This window comes from Cyprinus carpio, chromosome B6, assembly GCF_018340385.1.
Source record: "Cyprinus carpio isolate SPL01 chromosome B6, ASM1834038v1, whole genome shotgun sequence".
Classification (NCBI taxonomy): domain Eukaryota; kingdom Metazoa; phylum Chordata; class Actinopteri; order Cypriniformes; family Cyprinidae; genus Cyprinus; species Cyprinus carpio.
The window spans coordinates 26,452,783-26,470,137 of NC_056602.1; the positions used below are offsets into that span (position 1 = coordinate 26,452,783).

The 17,355-nt window shown below is 38.9% G+C and overlaps 1 protein-coding gene across 3 annotated transcripts in view; it reads right to left on the minus strand.

The window, feature by feature from the left end:
* Positions 1 to 279: 279 nt before the first annotated feature.
* The window catches only part of LOC109099851 (chromodomain-helicase-DNA-binding protein 6-like), a 40,233-nt gene continuing 23,157 nt past the window's right edge, over positions 280 to 17,355 (minus strand). For 2 of the 3 annotated variants that reach the window (XM_042726530.1, XM_042726532.1), the window contains 20 exons: positions 17,142 to 17,321; positions 16,298 to 16,408; positions 15,834 to 16,036; positions 15,387 to 15,586; positions 14,105 to 14,264; positions 13,749 to 13,838; positions 13,531 to 13,634; positions 13,196 to 13,325; positions 13,038 to 13,113; positions 12,886 to 12,934; positions 12,429 to 12,684; positions 11,786 to 11,994; positions 9,855 to 11,699; positions 8,982 to 9,121; positions 8,554 to 8,769; positions 7,583 to 8,059; positions 6,838 to 7,065; positions 6,279 to 6,416; positions 6,092 to 6,196; positions 280 to 5,276 (listed from right to left, as the gene is read on the minus strand). In XM_042726530.1, coding sequence (XP_042582464.1) covers positions 4,227 to 5,276; positions 6,092 to 6,196; positions 6,279 to 6,416; positions 6,838 to 7,065; positions 7,583 to 8,059; positions 8,554 to 8,769; positions 8,982 to 9,121; positions 9,855 to 11,699; positions 11,786 to 11,994; positions 12,429 to 12,684; positions 12,886 to 12,934; positions 13,038 to 13,113; positions 13,196 to 13,325; positions 13,531 to 13,634; positions 13,749 to 13,838; positions 14,105 to 14,264; positions 15,387 to 15,586; positions 15,834 to 16,036; positions 16,298 to 16,408; positions 17,142 to 17,321 — 5,967 coding nt within the window. In that variant the 3' untranslated portion in view covers positions 280 to 4,226. The remainder of the gene's footprint in view (positions 5,277 to 6,091; positions 6,197 to 6,278; positions 6,417 to 6,837; positions 7,066 to 7,582; positions 8,060 to 8,553; positions 8,770 to 8,981; positions 9,122 to 9,854; positions 11,700 to 11,785; positions 11,995 to 12,428; positions 12,685 to 12,885; positions 12,935 to 13,037; positions 13,114 to 13,195; positions 13,326 to 13,530; positions 13,635 to 13,748; positions 13,839 to 14,104; positions 14,265 to 15,386; positions 15,587 to 15,833; positions 16,037 to 16,297; positions 16,409 to 17,141; positions 17,322 to 17,355) is intronic. The other variant, XM_042726531.1, reaches the window with a different exon arrangement.

The window sequence follows — 17,355 nt, forward strand, 5'->3', positions numbered from 1 at the left end:
CACAGATACCATACATTTAATGACTTTAAGCATTCATTATTTGCTCAATTAAATTAAATCAAATCACTGATTTTGTGTCATTAGCTAGGAAAAAAAAAAAAAAAAAAACCTACCCTTTCTAAATTGTCCTAAAACCTAAAACCAAAATGTTTTCTTGTCTTAGGACAACTTTGAAGAACTTTTTCGATCCACTTCAAATGTTGACTACTGTAGAACTATAAAAAACCTGCACATTTAAAAAGTGTTTGGCAGATGATTAACTGATCAACATAAGACATATTGACTTGAAAGTTGAAAGTCATCTTTTATTGCACAATAAAAGATCACACACCATGGTTTGAATTATATGATTGGTCCACATCGGTGTACAGGAGCTAGTCGAACAAAAACAAAATATCCCAAAATAATAATAATAATAAAAAAAGATTTCTTACCAAGTGTATAAGTTCACTTTTTATCTTGTGTAATCATCCCAATATAGTGCACTTGCTTCAATGTAACTACTGTACGAATTTACAGTTCTTCCTTGTCATGAACACTGACCATTGTTAGTCATATCGAATTCATTCAATGTTATTCTCCAACAAATAGGCTCAATAGTGACGCAAGCGCAGTTCTGCGTGGTACATGATGCTCTAGTGTGCCATGAACACTAAAGACTTAAGTCGGTCTGGCTAAGCAGCTGTTATAAGAAACACTCCATAGTAGCCTGACTTGCATACACTTTTAAATATGGGATGTTGCTCTGCCTCAGATGTTGTGATTGGGTCTTTTTGGCAGGTCCTGACATGCAAACACTGACAGTGGCAAAGCAAAATCCAGTCTCCTACTACGTGCATATTTGAAAGCATCGGAAATATTGAATGCTGACAGAGTCTGATCAAAATGACACTGGCGTATGTTACCACAAATTTCCCAGATCTCAATCCCCATTGGAAATGCACTATGCAAAGCTACTACAAAGATCTCCCTTTGATCAACCCATGAAAAATGGAGGTAGGGGTCCAACGGGAAGGCTTTTTTGCTCTCAAGAGTGTCTGCGAGCAACTATCCGGAGACATATTTATACACACAGATGGTCAACATTAGGTTTTCAGAACAGTTCAGCTTTTATGGAAAGTAAAATGGATCAGTGTAGACATCCCATATAGGAAAACATCCAAAACCTGGAGACAGCAAGTTTATGTACATGTTGCAATACACAGGGAGACAACGCTGAGACAGTAAAACAATAAATACAGGTAAAATTGAAATTGATCAGATTTTTAGATGAACTACCAAATGGTTTCAGCAAGGGAGAAAGACAAAAATATGTATCTGGAGTGTTACTAGGAGGACACAGAATTGAATATATATTCATTGATCTTCAAATGAGCCCACATACTGCACCAGGGAGACTTTCCTTTCAAACAAACACCGTGATTCGAATTGAATTAAACTGGAGTGTTTTTCCAACAATATTGTTGCGTTTTCAAACTGTACATTTCCAACAAACAGTACATTTATAAAGTCAACACACTTACAACCAGCAACGCAGCATTCTCAGTCTAACAGTCTGAACTCTCCAGTTGTACACATACTGGCTGTGCTTCTCCTGAAATTTTGAAGGCCTTTAATGGAGATACGAACTTCTCAAAACGTCAAAAGCAAGGATAACACAATCATCCAGACGTCTAGACGAGGTCTGTGTTTTTGTTCACCAGATGTTACTCAGAAAGCAGTGTAGGGACATAAGAGAAAGGTCTGAGGTAAGCTTTCAGACTAACAAGGAGACATTTTTGAAAGTCAAGTAGACTTTGTGCTTTGCAATACTGCTTTGAATGAGTTGAGAGAGGAAAGAGGCCTGATTTTGTTATTTGAAAGGTTTTATAATCTGAAGTTTTACACAAAAAAATGCACAAGGCGGCCAGTATCTGTACAACTAGATTTTAACTAGTATGACGAGACTACTTCCCAAAACGATGACACTGTACACAAGTACTTTGATATATATTTTCCAACATAAAGATGTAACAAACATCCAAATATAAACCACTAAATAAGGCATTGCAAAGTGAACACAAAATAGATGTGATGAGAAAAGGGGAAATGTCTTATTTGGTGAATTTGGCAAAGTAAAATGAGAAATAAAAACAAAATAAATTACATCATGGCGTCACAAATAATGTGACAAGGCAACAACAGCATGTTTTTTGAAGGTGACCATGACTTTTTTTGTTTTGTTTTTGTTTTAGACAAGAAATTTACAGTACAGGTTTACATAGGTCAAACTGTACAGGAAGTGACATGTGCAAGCGTGCGCATGCGTCCACACGAACACACATAAACAAACAAGACGGAACACAATTACAGGTAAACATTCACCAAAAAGACTGTGCAAAAAATGTTTTCACATCTGAAAACTGAAAAAACAAACAAACAAACAAACAAACAACAACAACAAAAAAACAAGTAAGATGAAAAGGTGGAAAATGAATACTCCCACAAAAGAGAGACCCTGTTGAGACTGGAGGAGAAAACGAGTTAAATTATCTCTGGTTATCAACTAGTGTAAAGTATTTCAAATAAAAGAAACACTAGTGCTGATTTGTTTGTTTTTTACACATCCTCCCAATATGAGACATACCTGCGAGGAAAAATAACATTGTGTGCTTGTAAACAAAAGTAACAGCAATTTACAGCTAGATCGATATACATGTTTTCAAAAAACTCTACAGTATTTTCAAATGCACCAGAGAAAAAAAAGAGCAATGCAACCCATGAGGAGAAGGCGACGGTCTGACGTCTTTCTGTCAACCCCATCAACCTAAGGGCTTTAGTGAAGGCAAAAAAAAAAACGGGATTTGCAATTAAAAATTAAAAAAAAAAAAAAGATACTTTTGTCTTATTTTTGGATAAGGAATATTTCACCCAAAACTTTACTTTCCAGCATAATTTATTCACCCTCCTGTTGTTTTTAAGACTGCTCTTCCCTACATAAAAGCACAATGACCAGGGCTTATCAAACTTCAAGAAGGACAAAAATGCACAATAAAAGTAGCTCAAATGAACTGTGCACTATACTCCAAGTTATCTAAATACACAAGGTAGCTTTGCATAAGAAAAAGTAGTGATACAGAGTAGTTTTATTGTCATTTTTGAAGCCTGACAGCTACTTCTTAATGTAAGCATGCGGCTTTTATGCTCCACAGAAGACATTCATACGGGTTTGAATGACATAAGGGTGAAATGTTGACAGAACTTTAACTTTAGGGGGAATTATCCTTTGAATTTCACTAGTTCTCGCAATTTTCTACCATCTGCTTTGCATCAGACTTAATTTGTAAGCCCGTGTATCAAAACCATTTAGAACCAAGTCTCATCTACGGCACTAACCCTTCACTCTTGAACTTGCAGCACCCCTAAGTATATATAGCCACCTCTATAATGATTAGAAGTATCCCAACGGGGGCATCTTATCAAAGCAACCACGTGGAAATGACATCAAAAACAACAAGACAAACAAAACAAAAGATAAATCAGTCTCAGGATTGTTCTTTGCCATCAATTTCAAGCCTTGCTCTTTTTGAGTTTCCATTGCACTCACCATGTTGCACTCATGCCACCTATAGCTTTGTAAAGGATTTAGGTTAAAATCTTCACTAAAATGAATACATAGCAGCAAGCAACTAAGAACAAAATACTGTGATCCATCAAGACTTTATCAGATGCAGCTCTGCTGGTAATCTACCAATGGGATGAGTGTTTTCTTTACATTATTCAGAGAAATGTTTTAAAACATGAATCTAGGTCTTATGCAACTATAAGAGCGTGATCCGAAACACCATTACGAAGTGAGACCGCCGTCCGGTTTTTGCACAATACCAACATCCTACCGCTTTCTGAGAACCTGTGAAAGATGCTAGTGAATAACACCTAATCGAAGGGGGAAAATGCTGGGGTCAATAAGAGCGTTCTCCGTCAATAGACAGAATCGTCTGAATATCCATTCCCATGATGCAAAAGGAACACGCTAACACCAATGATGATGTCGTCCCTTTTTTAGGATTCGAGAGTGTTTGCATGCTTCAAGTGTCTATTTCTTTAGCACACACGCAGAAGGTAGATGTCAGTGAAATTACAAGGGCAGATCTATAAACAATACATTGATAATCAAAGTCCTATACACAAGCTTTTACCGACACGACACACACAAAAGTACTGCAGCCCAAACATGAGGATGCATTCTAGTCTCCACCGTCACAAGGGCCTTGAGCATTTGACTCCGTTTCCTCTCCCATCTCATTTTTGTCCTTTTCCTCAGTACTTTTATCCTCAGAAGGACCTTTTATAGGGTCAGAAGGATCTTTGACCTGAGCTAAATCTACATCAGGTCCGCCTTCTTCCATTCCGTCCTCTTTGCTCTTTTGTTCGGGTGTCTGTTCATCTTTAACTCCCTTCGATTCCACAACAACATTGGTGCTTCCCTCCTCTGCCACTTCCTCCCTAACCTTCTTCCTCTTCCTCTTGGGGCTGCCCGTGCTGTCTGCTGCAGGCATAGCGGGCAGAGCCATTATACTGCCCGGTGGCAAGAACATATGCGGATACAACAGACTATGTGACATTCCCGGGATTAGAAAAGGGTTAAAGGTCAAATGGCTGCCGGTGCTTGTGATGCTACTACTACTACTGCTGCTGCTAGTGGCCGCAGCTGTAGACACCGAAGCGGACACTTTCTTCTCTTCCCCTCCTTGCTTTGCGTCCTCCTTATTCCCATTCTCCGTGCTCATCGGAGAGCTTGCATTTTCACACTGAGGTGTAGATTCCGAACTATTCGCCGGGCTGGAGGTTGAGGTTACGGTTGCGGAGTTTGTCGAAGTCACGCTCGCTGAAGTGGAGGATGCGGTTGCAGTGGACGTTGCTGGTTGATTTATCATCCCACTCATGTGAGCACTGTACATGGGCGGCTGCACAGCCGCCATACCGTGAAGCATCATGGGCAGCATGCTGAGTCCATTCTTGGCATCTTCTCCTGACGATACGGCAGTGGCAAAACCGTGAGGAAAGCCCATGATACCAGTTAGCGGGATGCCAGGGACATTGCGGAGATTGGGTAAGCTAACCAGATCCATGCTGCCAATGAGCCCACCATTCATGAAGAGTGGACCCATGCCAGCAGCAAGCTCGGGGGCTTTCGGCATCTCACTGCGGGGTCGCCTGCCTCGTCTACGCGGGCCGGGATCCCGACACACGGGGCCAGAGAGGATGCGTGTGAATTTGCCCTCCGGTAGAAAACCCTGGGATAGTGCGATACGAAAACTTAGTGTTGGTTTACAAGGAATAAATTTATGCAGTATCTATAAAAGTCAAAGACTATATTATTATTAATGTATAGGATAAAAATTGCACATATATAAGATATAAAGTTTAAAGTAGTTTCATTCAAAATCAACTCTCGGAGTCAACTCTCATTAATTGCAGTAAAAAAGTGCATATATTTTATATATATATAATTGCAGAACTCATAAACTTGGGTTAGATTTCAATAGAATGGAATTCAGTGAAACACACTGACACTCAAGCAGTTATGAATTATTATTTTTTTTACATGTTTTGTATGAAAATAATACTATAATAATATAATAGTATTATAGTAGTAATATATATATATATATATATATAATTAAAAAAATCTTACCATACCTACCCTAATAATAAATGAATATACAATAGAATATTATAAACTATAGTATAGATTATTATAGACATCCCTATGGGGGATTTCATGCAGATGACATGAACACAGAACCTCTGAAATTGTTGCAGTAAAAATGTATATATTGTTAGTCATCTAGCAGATGTTCTTTGTCCAAGACAAACTATAAGGAGGGTCAACTCAACTGAACTCAGCTCAAGGACTTGTAGTGCTTATGCAAGATTGTGATTTCTTCCACTCTGAACCTACACATTTTAGGCAACATTTAGATGCTGAACCTTGACAATTAGCATATGCTCAATTTACTACATCTTCACAAGTGGCTTCACTGGAACAATCTCTGCTCCGCTTCTTGCCATTTCCAATCTCTCTCTAGACAAAATATATATGACTCACTGAGTGCTTCACCACATCCGCCCAATCAGGAGCCACAGAGTATTCTGAGTTTGCATCCAGCCATCTAGAGAGCTCTTTAATCGCTGGAGCCATAGCGCCTCCAAGCTGCAACCAGAGGAATTGTCACATTAAATTTAAATTAAATAAACAAGAAAGGTTATAGGAGTGTGTTTGCATGTTTTCTTACCCTGCGGCCTGTGTTTCTGTGCACTACGGGAACTCTCTCCTCCCCAGTTAGAGAGCTGACGTCGAGCTTGGATGGGTCTTTGCAGCGATGCCTTCTCTGTTTTGGACGCTCCAGGAAACTGTGCAATATGTTTGCATTCTGAGACCAAGAAAGATGTGCAATATAAATTAGGTTATAGTAATGCATTAAATATCAAATATATCATTTGTATCAAGGCTTATAATATATAATAAATATCATAAGCTGTATACAATAAACATTTATATTTAGGATCATTCAAATATCTTTCTAGATGGAAAAATAATGTTAACAACCTTGCAACTTTTTTTAAAGCTTCTTAATAGTACACAAATCAACATGAAATTGCTTTCGCATATGCATCTGTTTTAGTAGTAATGCAACGTAGTTACAAGTGAAACAGGAAATTTAAAATGTAAGACCAAAAAAAAAAGCCTTAACTTTATCTAATAAGAATTTAATAGGTGTTTATAATTTTCAAAAGAAAATGTAAGAAAATAAAAAATATTATGACTTAAAACTAAGTTCTGTTGTAACTTACCGGAAAAGCAGAAAGCTCCATGTTGTAGTTGGGGTTTTGTCGGAGCCATTCCATTAGGCCTTTATTGGCCATTTCCCTGTCCATGCTCACATTCAGGGTCTCTGAGGCTGGAGGAGCTGGAGAGGGTGCTGAAGGCGGAGTAGGAAGTGTTGTCGAGGTGGCTGGAGGGCCTTCTGACTGGGAGGATGTGGAGGACACAACAGGGTGGCTGATACTCTCTGACCCACTCTGTGGAGTATACAAAGATTAACACAACATTTGCCAGTTAAATAGATTTGATAGTTAAATTAATGCCATATCAGCATAAAAACCTATTTATGTGGCAAGATCCAAGTTTAAAATAAAAACTTTGAAAATAAGCTTCTTTCAACATTACAAAAGAGACTATATAAGATCTTCCATATTAATATTTAAAATATTGTCCTGGTAAATCTTTTCAAAAACACCAATTAATTTATAAAATGTACCCCCCCCCAAAAAAAAGGAACATCAAAAGAGTACTCCATACCACCTCTGATGGAGACTTTAATCTTTTATGATGCTTTTTTTACTTCTTTGAGCTTGGCAGGATAAATCATCACTTTCAACTTTTATTTTTTATTTTTTAAGCTTTCTCTAGTATATTTGCCAAGCATCTCCTTTTATGTTTCACAAAACAAATAGTACAATGCTAGAATCACATGGGGCTATTTTCATCTTTGGGTGTCCTGCTATATCCACTTCATTGACATGTGTTTCCACAAACCTGTTGTTCAGGCAAGTTCATGCTTTGTCCCTTTATAAAGCTGAGATCAGGAGTCTCCACATTTCTTCTTCGTCCTCTCCTCCGTCTCAACATTGAATCATCACGACGAAGACCGCCGTTGACAATCTGCCCCGTGACAGGGTGAATCAGACCAGCCTGCAAAATGCCAGCCATATCCAATCCCAGCGAGCCTTGTATGGAGCCTATCCCAGTTATTTTATGGGGCGCTGACTGGACAGTGTGGCTCATCTGACCGATTGGCCCACTGTCTCCACCAACTGTTAGCTCTGTTGGTTTGGAGAGGTCAATAGCAGCGTCCTGCCAGCCATTAAGGAGGAGAGTGTTAGCACAATGAGGCACGCCAACCTGGATCTTTTCTCCAAGCTGGCTTGGTTTGGCAAGGACTTCTGCCTCGAATTCATACCCACGTCTCGGACGTTTGAGCTCAGGGAGAAATGGTGGGGCCACTAACCGCTCCTGTTGGGACAAGAGTTGTAAATGAATAAAAAAAATAGGTTATCTCCATGTTTCAGTCAATTAAATCTAAAAAGTTTTGCAAAAATTTTGTAACAAACCAAAGGCGACAAATTCATATTTATTTAGAAAATAGTATGGTTTTACCATAACTTTGATCAGTTTGACTGCATGAAGGATATTCAGTCCTGGGCTATAAACAAATGCAATGCTGATATTTATAAGCTGTTTGATGATATTTAGATTTGTAAAATGGATTAAAAACAATCCAAAGGAACCACAATTTAGACACTTTGAGATCTCATTAATTTCCATGACTTTCAGGTCTCAAAATTTCACAAATTGAGAATACCCTGATATCGCCAGGATTTTCATTCATATTATTCATGTCCAGATATTTCCAAAACCTGATTTGAATTTAGGATATTTCACTACTTTTTAATGATTTGCAGACACCCTGAAGAACCTCCTGTCTGATGATGTGATCTCCCACCTACCTTTGGTAAGTGGGGTACTGTGTGTGAGAGGTTAAAGTTAAGGCTCTGAGATATAGGCATTCTGGTAGGCAGAAATCCTGCCCTCTGGTGGGCACTGCTGGGCACGCAGGTGTTAGCCAATGAGGTGGGAGACTCATACTGTTGACTGGAGGAAGGCCACTTCCCCTTTAAGATAGTGTGGCAGATACTGTCAATACGATTGATGATCACTCTGTCCTATAGGGAGCAAAAGACAAAACAGGGTATGAATGGGTCTAACAGCAGAAACAGGTGACTGATACATGTCTAGTGGTATGCTATTGGCCGACTCCAGCCTTACTTATTTAATTTTCAGAGAAGACTTGGGCATGTTCAGCAGAATATGCAAAATATTTAATATCATTTCAGTATAACAAATTGATGAAGAATGGTCACCAACATGTCAATACCTTAGGCCACTCTGAGAACGAGAAGAGTGCTTTCTCTTGTAAAAGCTGAGCAATGGTTGGTTCCCTCATTTCATGGACACTGTCTGCCATCTCACACATGGGCAATGCAAAGTGTGGTCCATCAACATCTCCCAATAATGCTAAAAAACAAACAATTATTACTCAAACCATGTTGGGAGAGAAAGAGACTAAAACAGTTGTTTAAATGATTTATTCCTTGTTTTCCATTGGGTTTTTGAAGATAGTGAGAAACCATTTATAAGCATGTAATGTCTCTGAATAAGTTGAACAGTACAGAAGTCATTCCATCCAGCAAATCTGACTAGAGTTTGTCAACAATTAGAAATGACTGATGACAAACTGTTGAATTATTTAATTCACAGTAAAGGTGGTAATGCGGCCACAACATCAATAATTATCAATAATTCAACAGTCAGGAGTCAGTTATTCCACTTTTAGCACTGTATTTTCCTTCTAAAATGTTTTCAGCCCTAAAACAGATGTGTACATACTTCTGGTACCAAAAAAGTGAGCCTAAAACAACAAAAGTTAGTTTGCAGGTCTCCAAACCTGTTCAAGTTGATCCAGTTTGCTAGCTCTTGGACACTTAAGTGTTCAGACTTGGAGAACAGTTGTCTAACAAGCTAAACACCAACTTGGCCAGGCTAGGACTCCAGCTAGACTAGCTTACACCAGCTAAGTCTACTGAGATGCTTTCCTCCAACAGGGTAAACAGCTCAAACTGCCATTACTAGTTTTGTAAAGAATGAAATGAAATATAGAACCTCAGCAGACCTGGAACTACTACATACGACTAACAGAATTAGAAACAAAACATAAAAAGTAGAAAGCTAATGTTTACAGCCACAATACCTGGTGTCTTTGCACCTTCATCTTTTATCTTGTCCTTCATTTCAAAAACCTCAGTCTGCTCAAGGTGAGGGGTCTGTGTAGTGCTATCTGGCTCAGGCTTCACATCTGACACCACTGGATCCACGAGAAACTCTTGTTTTGGGACTGCATCAAGGCCCGGGGATACAGAGGTGTCAGGTAAGGTAGTTGGAGATGATGGGAGTGACGAAGGAATGGGGTAATCTGTTGAAAGAGTAGTGTTATTTAGATTGCACTCTTCTATTGGCTCTGGCGGTTCTTTGCAGGTTTCTTCCACCAACTGCTGTTCCGCTGTGTCTTGCTGAAACCCTTCGCAAGGTTCCTGCAGGGTCTCGTCACAAGTTAAATCATAAGACTCCTCTAAAGGCACTTTTTCTGGCTCTGTTAGAGGCTTTTCATAAGGTTCTTCCAAAGCCACTTCACAAGGATCTTTCAAATCTCCACTGGAATCGTCAAATGGCACCTCCCCTTTCTGAGATTCCTTGAGACAATTTTCCCTTGGAGACTCTATTGAAGGCATCTTGTCGATCTCATCTTGAATATCCTTTGTCTTTGGACTGTCAAAATGAAACCCTACGCTTTCAGCTTCTTCTTCTGGACTGGGAACACCGTATGTGATGTTAGAATCACTAAGCTTGTCCTCTTGCTCCTCACTAATGGGATCCGTCTGGTCAAGACTTACATTCGGGAGTCCAACAGGTGGTGGTGGAAGATATTCTGGAAGACTGGCTGACAGATCTGTCTGATCCACAGAAGTCTCTCCAACATTAAGGTCTTTGAACAACATGAAGCTCGGTGCCAGTGGTTCGACAGGGTTGCTTTGAGAGTCCGAACTAGGCATGCTCAAACAGTCAGTGAGCGTTTCATCACCCTCCTGTCCATCTTCTGGTTGAGGAGCATCAAGAAAGTTGGGTTCCAAAGTTGGCGCTCCCAAGATGGGATCAGTCTCGTTGAACATGTCAGAAGTTTCAGCATGGTCCGAGCTTTCCCATGGAGTTTGAAGTTCATCTAGTTCCACAGAAGGAGCCATTAAGCCAGTCTCCTCTGAGGACCCTTGCTCTCCCACCAGAACATCGCTGCGAAGTTTCCCAGCTATGGAGTCCACCATGTCTCCTTGAGACCCATTTAACTCCCCTTGCACACCGTACGAATTTAGCATATTCTGCCCACCGGTTGCTGAATTGAACGGGAATCCATTGAAGGCCTCTTTACCAGATTTGCCATGTAGTGTGTCTGATATCAAGCCTTCATGTTGTAATGGCCCCAACTCCAGAGAGTCATCCAATGGAGGACAATCCAAAAATCCTTCCCTATTTCCTGTACCTATCCCTAGGGAACTTCCAGACTCTGATGCCACCACTTCAGTGGGCTGGTGATGCCCATGAGTATGGACGAGTTGTGTTGTCGTGTGGTGTGAAGATGTGGGATGATACTCTGGAGGTTGTGGGGACTGACAATGTCCAAGGTTGGCATCATATAAGCAGCAATGGTGGTGGGGCAAGCCTGGGACTGAATATCTGTGGTTTTCTTTATGAACATAGTTCCGGTGGGCCTCCAGGAAGGATAATTGGGGGTCATTGAGGATGTAGAAATCAGTTCGACTCAATCCATTTTTAGCGACCCCAATGAGAAGATCACGGTCATGTTTGCCACACTCCCACCAGACGGGCAAATACAAGCTAGGCCGACAAAGCTGCAGTCGTGCCCCCAGGAGCGGGTGGCGCAATACTTGCTCACGGACCTTTCTCAAAAGCTCAATACGATATAATGTTCGGGCAGCTCTCTCTTCTGTAATAGGCTCCACAAACAGTGAAGGATCCACGTTACCTACATGAGACAAGAAGTTGTGTTTATATTATGACAGATTTAGCTTCTATTACTCTTCCCATCAAACTACCAACTATCTTTTTTACCTTCATCTTTTCTGGGTGGCAGTCTACATGCAGTTCGACACATTGAAACAAAGCTGTGGAAATATCTCTCTAAGCTTTCATCAGTCTTCCTCTCCAATCGAGCAAGGGCACGGAACTGGTTCCAGTCAAAAGTCTTCTTCTCTGGGTCATACACTACTCCAAACGAGGACACTGTGCGATAGAAGTCAGCCTGCTCTCGACGTGTCCACCTGTGTCAAAGGAGATATGTTAAAAAAAAAATGCTATTTCCATTTCAGCACACACTGTTAATCTCTAAGCCAATGCAGAATCAAAATACAATTCTTCCAATGTTCATCATGACCTGCAATGTTTCAATGTTTTTTCAGTCCTCAAGGATTTTATACTAGCAAATAATTCTATTTAGCTTTTAGCTGTTGCTTTTGTTTTTTTTTTAATCATGCGGCTCAAATTTTTTTTTTTTGTTCACTTTGTTGATGTTCCTCATCCTCTTAATGCCTAGTGTTTATTATGTTTCATTCAACATGACTTGAAGTAAGCGAGAATACTACAATTTGACCCAAAGGAGCTGGTTTCCAGTTGCACATTAAAAAAAGCAAATGAAAGTATTTGATTTCATCTTGAGAAAATAACTAGACAATAAAACCACTTTCGCATCACTCACCTTCGTTGCCACTCTAAAAAGAGCGGGTCAGGCTCAGTAGTGCAGTGTCTAAACTCTCCTATTTGCCAGGCCACAGGTGCAATTCCCTCGTGTAAGAGAAAGTCATGACGAAGCGGCTCACGTCTTGTATAACGCTGATAGGCAGTAATGAGGCGCCGCAGACGTGCTGTAAGAGCAGTGCCTGCCGGCCACTGTATCCGTCCCTGCTCCATCACTTCTGCAACAAGGTCTCCTGCGAGAGATCCTATAAAGCCCCCTTCAAAAGAAATGAAACTTTAGACTCAACCTAAAGTAAGTTCATATTAAGGGGTGGTCATCTTAGGTTCAAGTATAGAGAACTGTAACCTGTGAATTTTTGGTCTATCATGACCATCTCTTAACAGTATTTACAAACAATTAAATATTCTATTTCAACAGTACTGGTAAATAAGTAAACCGATAAGGAAGGTTTCAATACCCGTCACTGCACTGTCATTTTTCCCCGTTTCCTCTGACATGGGTTCCTCCTTTGTAAAAGAAAACTTTACTTAAATGAACAGTCTGAGCATTTGGTTAAAACACTTGGCAAAATTCATCTGACTTCACACTTCTTTGACTTCCTACAATTACCTTGATCTCTACTTTCTCTTCTAATTCTTCAGACTTAATATCATTCTCCTCTTTGATTTCATCACTCTTGCTGATACTGCAAAAAAAGAAACATGTTTATGGGAGTAACAGCCAAGCAGTGCAACTGTTACATATCTCCGCTGCTCTACGCATATTACCTATCAGTTGCATCTGAAGCAGTTTCTGCTCCACTTTGTTCTACCGTCAATGCAGTGACATCAGGCATGCCCACTCGCTCCAGGAAACACAAAGCAGGGTCTGCACGCATAGCATTATACCGCTCATATCCTGCATGGGACACAAAGAGAAGTTAATGCACATGATGAAAGTTGGAAGAAGAAAAAATAAAAAATAACAAACACATTTATTTTCTCATTGACTCACAATGTTTAATAACAACAATTGTCTACATGGATTTCCACTGTTTAATCACAAGAATTGCATCATGAAACTGGGTGTGACGGTTGCACCCATTCTTCTGTGATTGTCTCACCATGTTTGTGAACTCCAACAAGCAGTGATTTATCTGCTTCAGCATCCCACCATATAGTAGGTATCTCAATATAGTCGATATCAGGAAGGGTTACCTCCAGTTTACTGTAAAAAAACAGAGAAATCTTTACATATTAAGCCACTCTACAATGCAAACAGCTTGATACAGATTTCATGGAGTATGCATGAGGTTAAGATAATTTGTGGGCCATGTAGTACCTGGATGGGATCCCTTCAAGAGCCTGATCAGCAGCTTCCCCCAACACTTCAACCTTCAAATAGTACAGCATCCGCACCCTCAGTAGAACCCTGTTTATGACACGATACATGATGATCACACATTTAAAACCCTGTAATTATGATGAGCACATGTATCAATTACAATATGTCTGACCTCATAATATTGTAAATGAAATAACAAATATTGTTTTATGGCAGGTAGGATGTATGAACATTTTATTTTTGCACCCTGATTAAAGTACTTACTACTTATGTAGTATAATCAGAGTGCAAAATATTTTTTTGCTACACTTTGCAAAAGCATGTTCATGTTGGGCAATATCCACAAGTCTTACTTGTTGCAGTGTTGTTTGAGGTGTTTCTTGTAGCTGTCGTCCTGAAGCACAACCTCTGGGTTACAGTGGGCCAGCCAGTCTGCATTCTTCAGCTCAGGGGGACTCAACTGGTTCTTCAGCTTCTTGCCTTTACGACCCCGTGGGACAGGAGCAGACAGACCTGGACGGGTGAACACACAACTTTTACACAATATTTTTAAATGAATTGTTCTACAATTATATGTGACCCTGGAGCACAAAACCAGTCTTAAGTCGCTGGGGTATATTTTTAGCTATAGCCAAAAGAAAACATTGTATGGGTCAGAATTGTTGATTTTTCTTTTATGCCAAAAATCATTAGGATATTAAGTAAAGATCATGTTCCATGAAGATATTTTGTAAATTTCCTACCGTAAATATATCAAAACTATATTTTTGATAAGTAATATGCATTGCTAAGAATTCATTTGGACAAATTTAAAGGTAATTTTCTAAGTATTTAGATTTTTTTGCACCCTCAGATTCCAGATTTTCAAATAGTTGTATATCGGGCAAATATTGTCCGATCCTAATAAACCATACATTAATGGAAAGCTTATTTATTCAGCTTTCAGGTGATGTATAAATCTCAATTTAGAAAAATTGACACTTAAGACTGGTTTTGTGGTACAGAGTCACATATGAAGAGCAGTCACTGAATTCTGTTTAAATGGACAAATAACAAAGAACTAGGGATGCTTATGATTAATCAACATTCAAATAATGGTAATTAATCATTTTATTGTTTAAATATACTGTCATTCAATTTCAACAAATATTTTTTTTTTATTCAAGCAGTGAAAGCATTCGGGTGTAACTTTTTAAAAAAATATTTTTTTTTATATATTTTCTTAGGTATACGTACAATAAAATAACTAACAAAAAAAAATATTTTCTGGTAAACTAAACAATCACTTACACTAGAATTGATAAACTTAAACTATCAATTTAATTATTATTTGACTTGGTGGCAAACTAATTAAACTATCAAATTTTAAATGTAATATTCAAAATAAACTCATTAATTAGTAATCAATTCATTACATTTAATTAAATGTTTCCATTTGTAACAAAAATCCTTTAAAACTCTTTGGAGACCTGCACAAGCATGGTGCAATATTAATGTTAACGATTAATGGATTTATTTATTGTTTTATTTAAATGACAAAAGTTCCTGAATTAAAGTCCTCTAAAAGAATGTATGAATGAATGAATTGATAAAAAAAAAAAAAAAACTGAGGATGTGAACAAAATCATTAATAACCTGAGTGGTTTTGTAGTGCTTGATTGTGTCCGTCTTTAGTGGGTGTGATCAGATCCCAGATGAAGCTCTTAATTTTATCGTCTCCCTTATAATGGCGAACACAGTAGACCAGAAGAGCCCTGCACAGCACCTCCATGTCTCTCTCCGTCAGGTGCCATTTAAAACGCCCATGATTGAGAATATCCTTCCAGCGACCCCACCTGTACACACAGCAAACATTTCACTGGTCTGAGATGTATAACCTGCATATGGCCTAATTTATGGCTCAAATATTTAAACCATCTGCTTGATTTGCAAATATAAATGGCAGAAAATGGTCTTCAATTATTTAATTTAGTTTTTGTTCCCTTGTTTGGAAACAGTCACTTCATTAACAGCCTTTTGTAGGGCAACAGAAGGTGACCCAGAAGGAATAAGAGGGCAGCTTAAAGCAAATTAAGCACTGACCCGAAAATGAGAAGGTTTTTCTCCACTCTGAAGCACTCCGCTCGGAGGTAGCGTCTGTTGCGATCGCTGAGACGTCTGGTGCGACAGGGTCGTTCCTCTGAGTCACTATCCAGTTCAGAGAACTCCATGAGTTCATCGTCCTCAAACGAATTATAGTGACGCGTCTGCTTCCGTACACGAGGGGTGTCGATCACCAGACTCTCCTGGCAGAGACAAAGACATGAGTCAGAAAGTGTTGCAGTCTCAATATTTTACTCCTTAAATGTCATCAATATGCAAACCATCTAGAATGTGCCTATTAAAAATCACACATTAAAGCAACCCATCTGTTTTGACTCTGCTGATATTCAAATGACCCCTATTCTCTCTCTAGTCTATGAGTTGATTCTCTTGCATTACACCATCTGAGTCATGGTGAGCTCATATATGCACAGCTTTGGCTTTTAAACCATCACCATTTTTACCTTTTCTGCCTTGGAGTCAATTTCCAGTTCAGCAATTTTGGCCCACTTCTGCCAGAAGTTTGGATCATCCAAAGAAATGTCTGTACGGTTCCCTGAAGACACAAAGCTAGCCTGGAATTGGTGAAAATAAAGGATTATGAGCACTTTATCAAAATACAGATCACACGTTAAGGCCTGTGTTTTACTTATACAAGCAATGCTTATTCATCTTTTTCAATCACATGACTTTTCCACTCATCTGCTATATTTATGATTTACAGTGGTGAATATAACAACATGAACAGAGATACTAAGAAAAACAACATCGGCAATTGGATTTGATCCATACCAGGTCTCAGAAAACATTTTACCAATCTCAAGTTACCACAAAGGGTTGGTGTCAGACATTTGTTTTTGTTTTTTAAAAATCATACATATTTTCAGCAAGTGTGCATTATACTTATCACAGGTGATAATTAAAGATTATAATTAATTAAAGTTTTCTGTTTCAAACCTTTTATGCATTAAATAATCTTGGGAAAAAAATCTATCACTGTAAAAAAACAAAAAATATAAAGCAGCACAACTGTTTTCAACATTGATAATAAGAAATGTTTCTCATCAGCAAATCAGCATATTAGAATGAATTCTGAAGGATCGTGTAACACTGAAAACTGGATAAATTACATTTTAAAATAAATTCAAACAGAAAACTGTACTTTTGAATTATAAAAATATTTCACAATATTAAAGTTTTTACTGTACTGTTGATCAAATACATGCCGCCTTGGAAAGCATCATAGGCTACTTTCAAAAATCGTATAAACCCCAAACATTAAATGGTACTGTATATTGATATGTGTACCTTAGCAAAAGTTGATCCCTTCCCCTCAGACTGGATTGTGATGGTCTGTGTGCGTCTCTGCAGGATCTGATCAATATCCTCCTCACAAAATTTAGAGCCCTCATCTTCTTCATCCATAAGTGCACCATACGCACCCTTCCTGAGAAGATCTTCCACCTCCAGCTTAGACAGCTGCTGAACCTGAAAGATGATGGCACAGGAATTAGACAACACT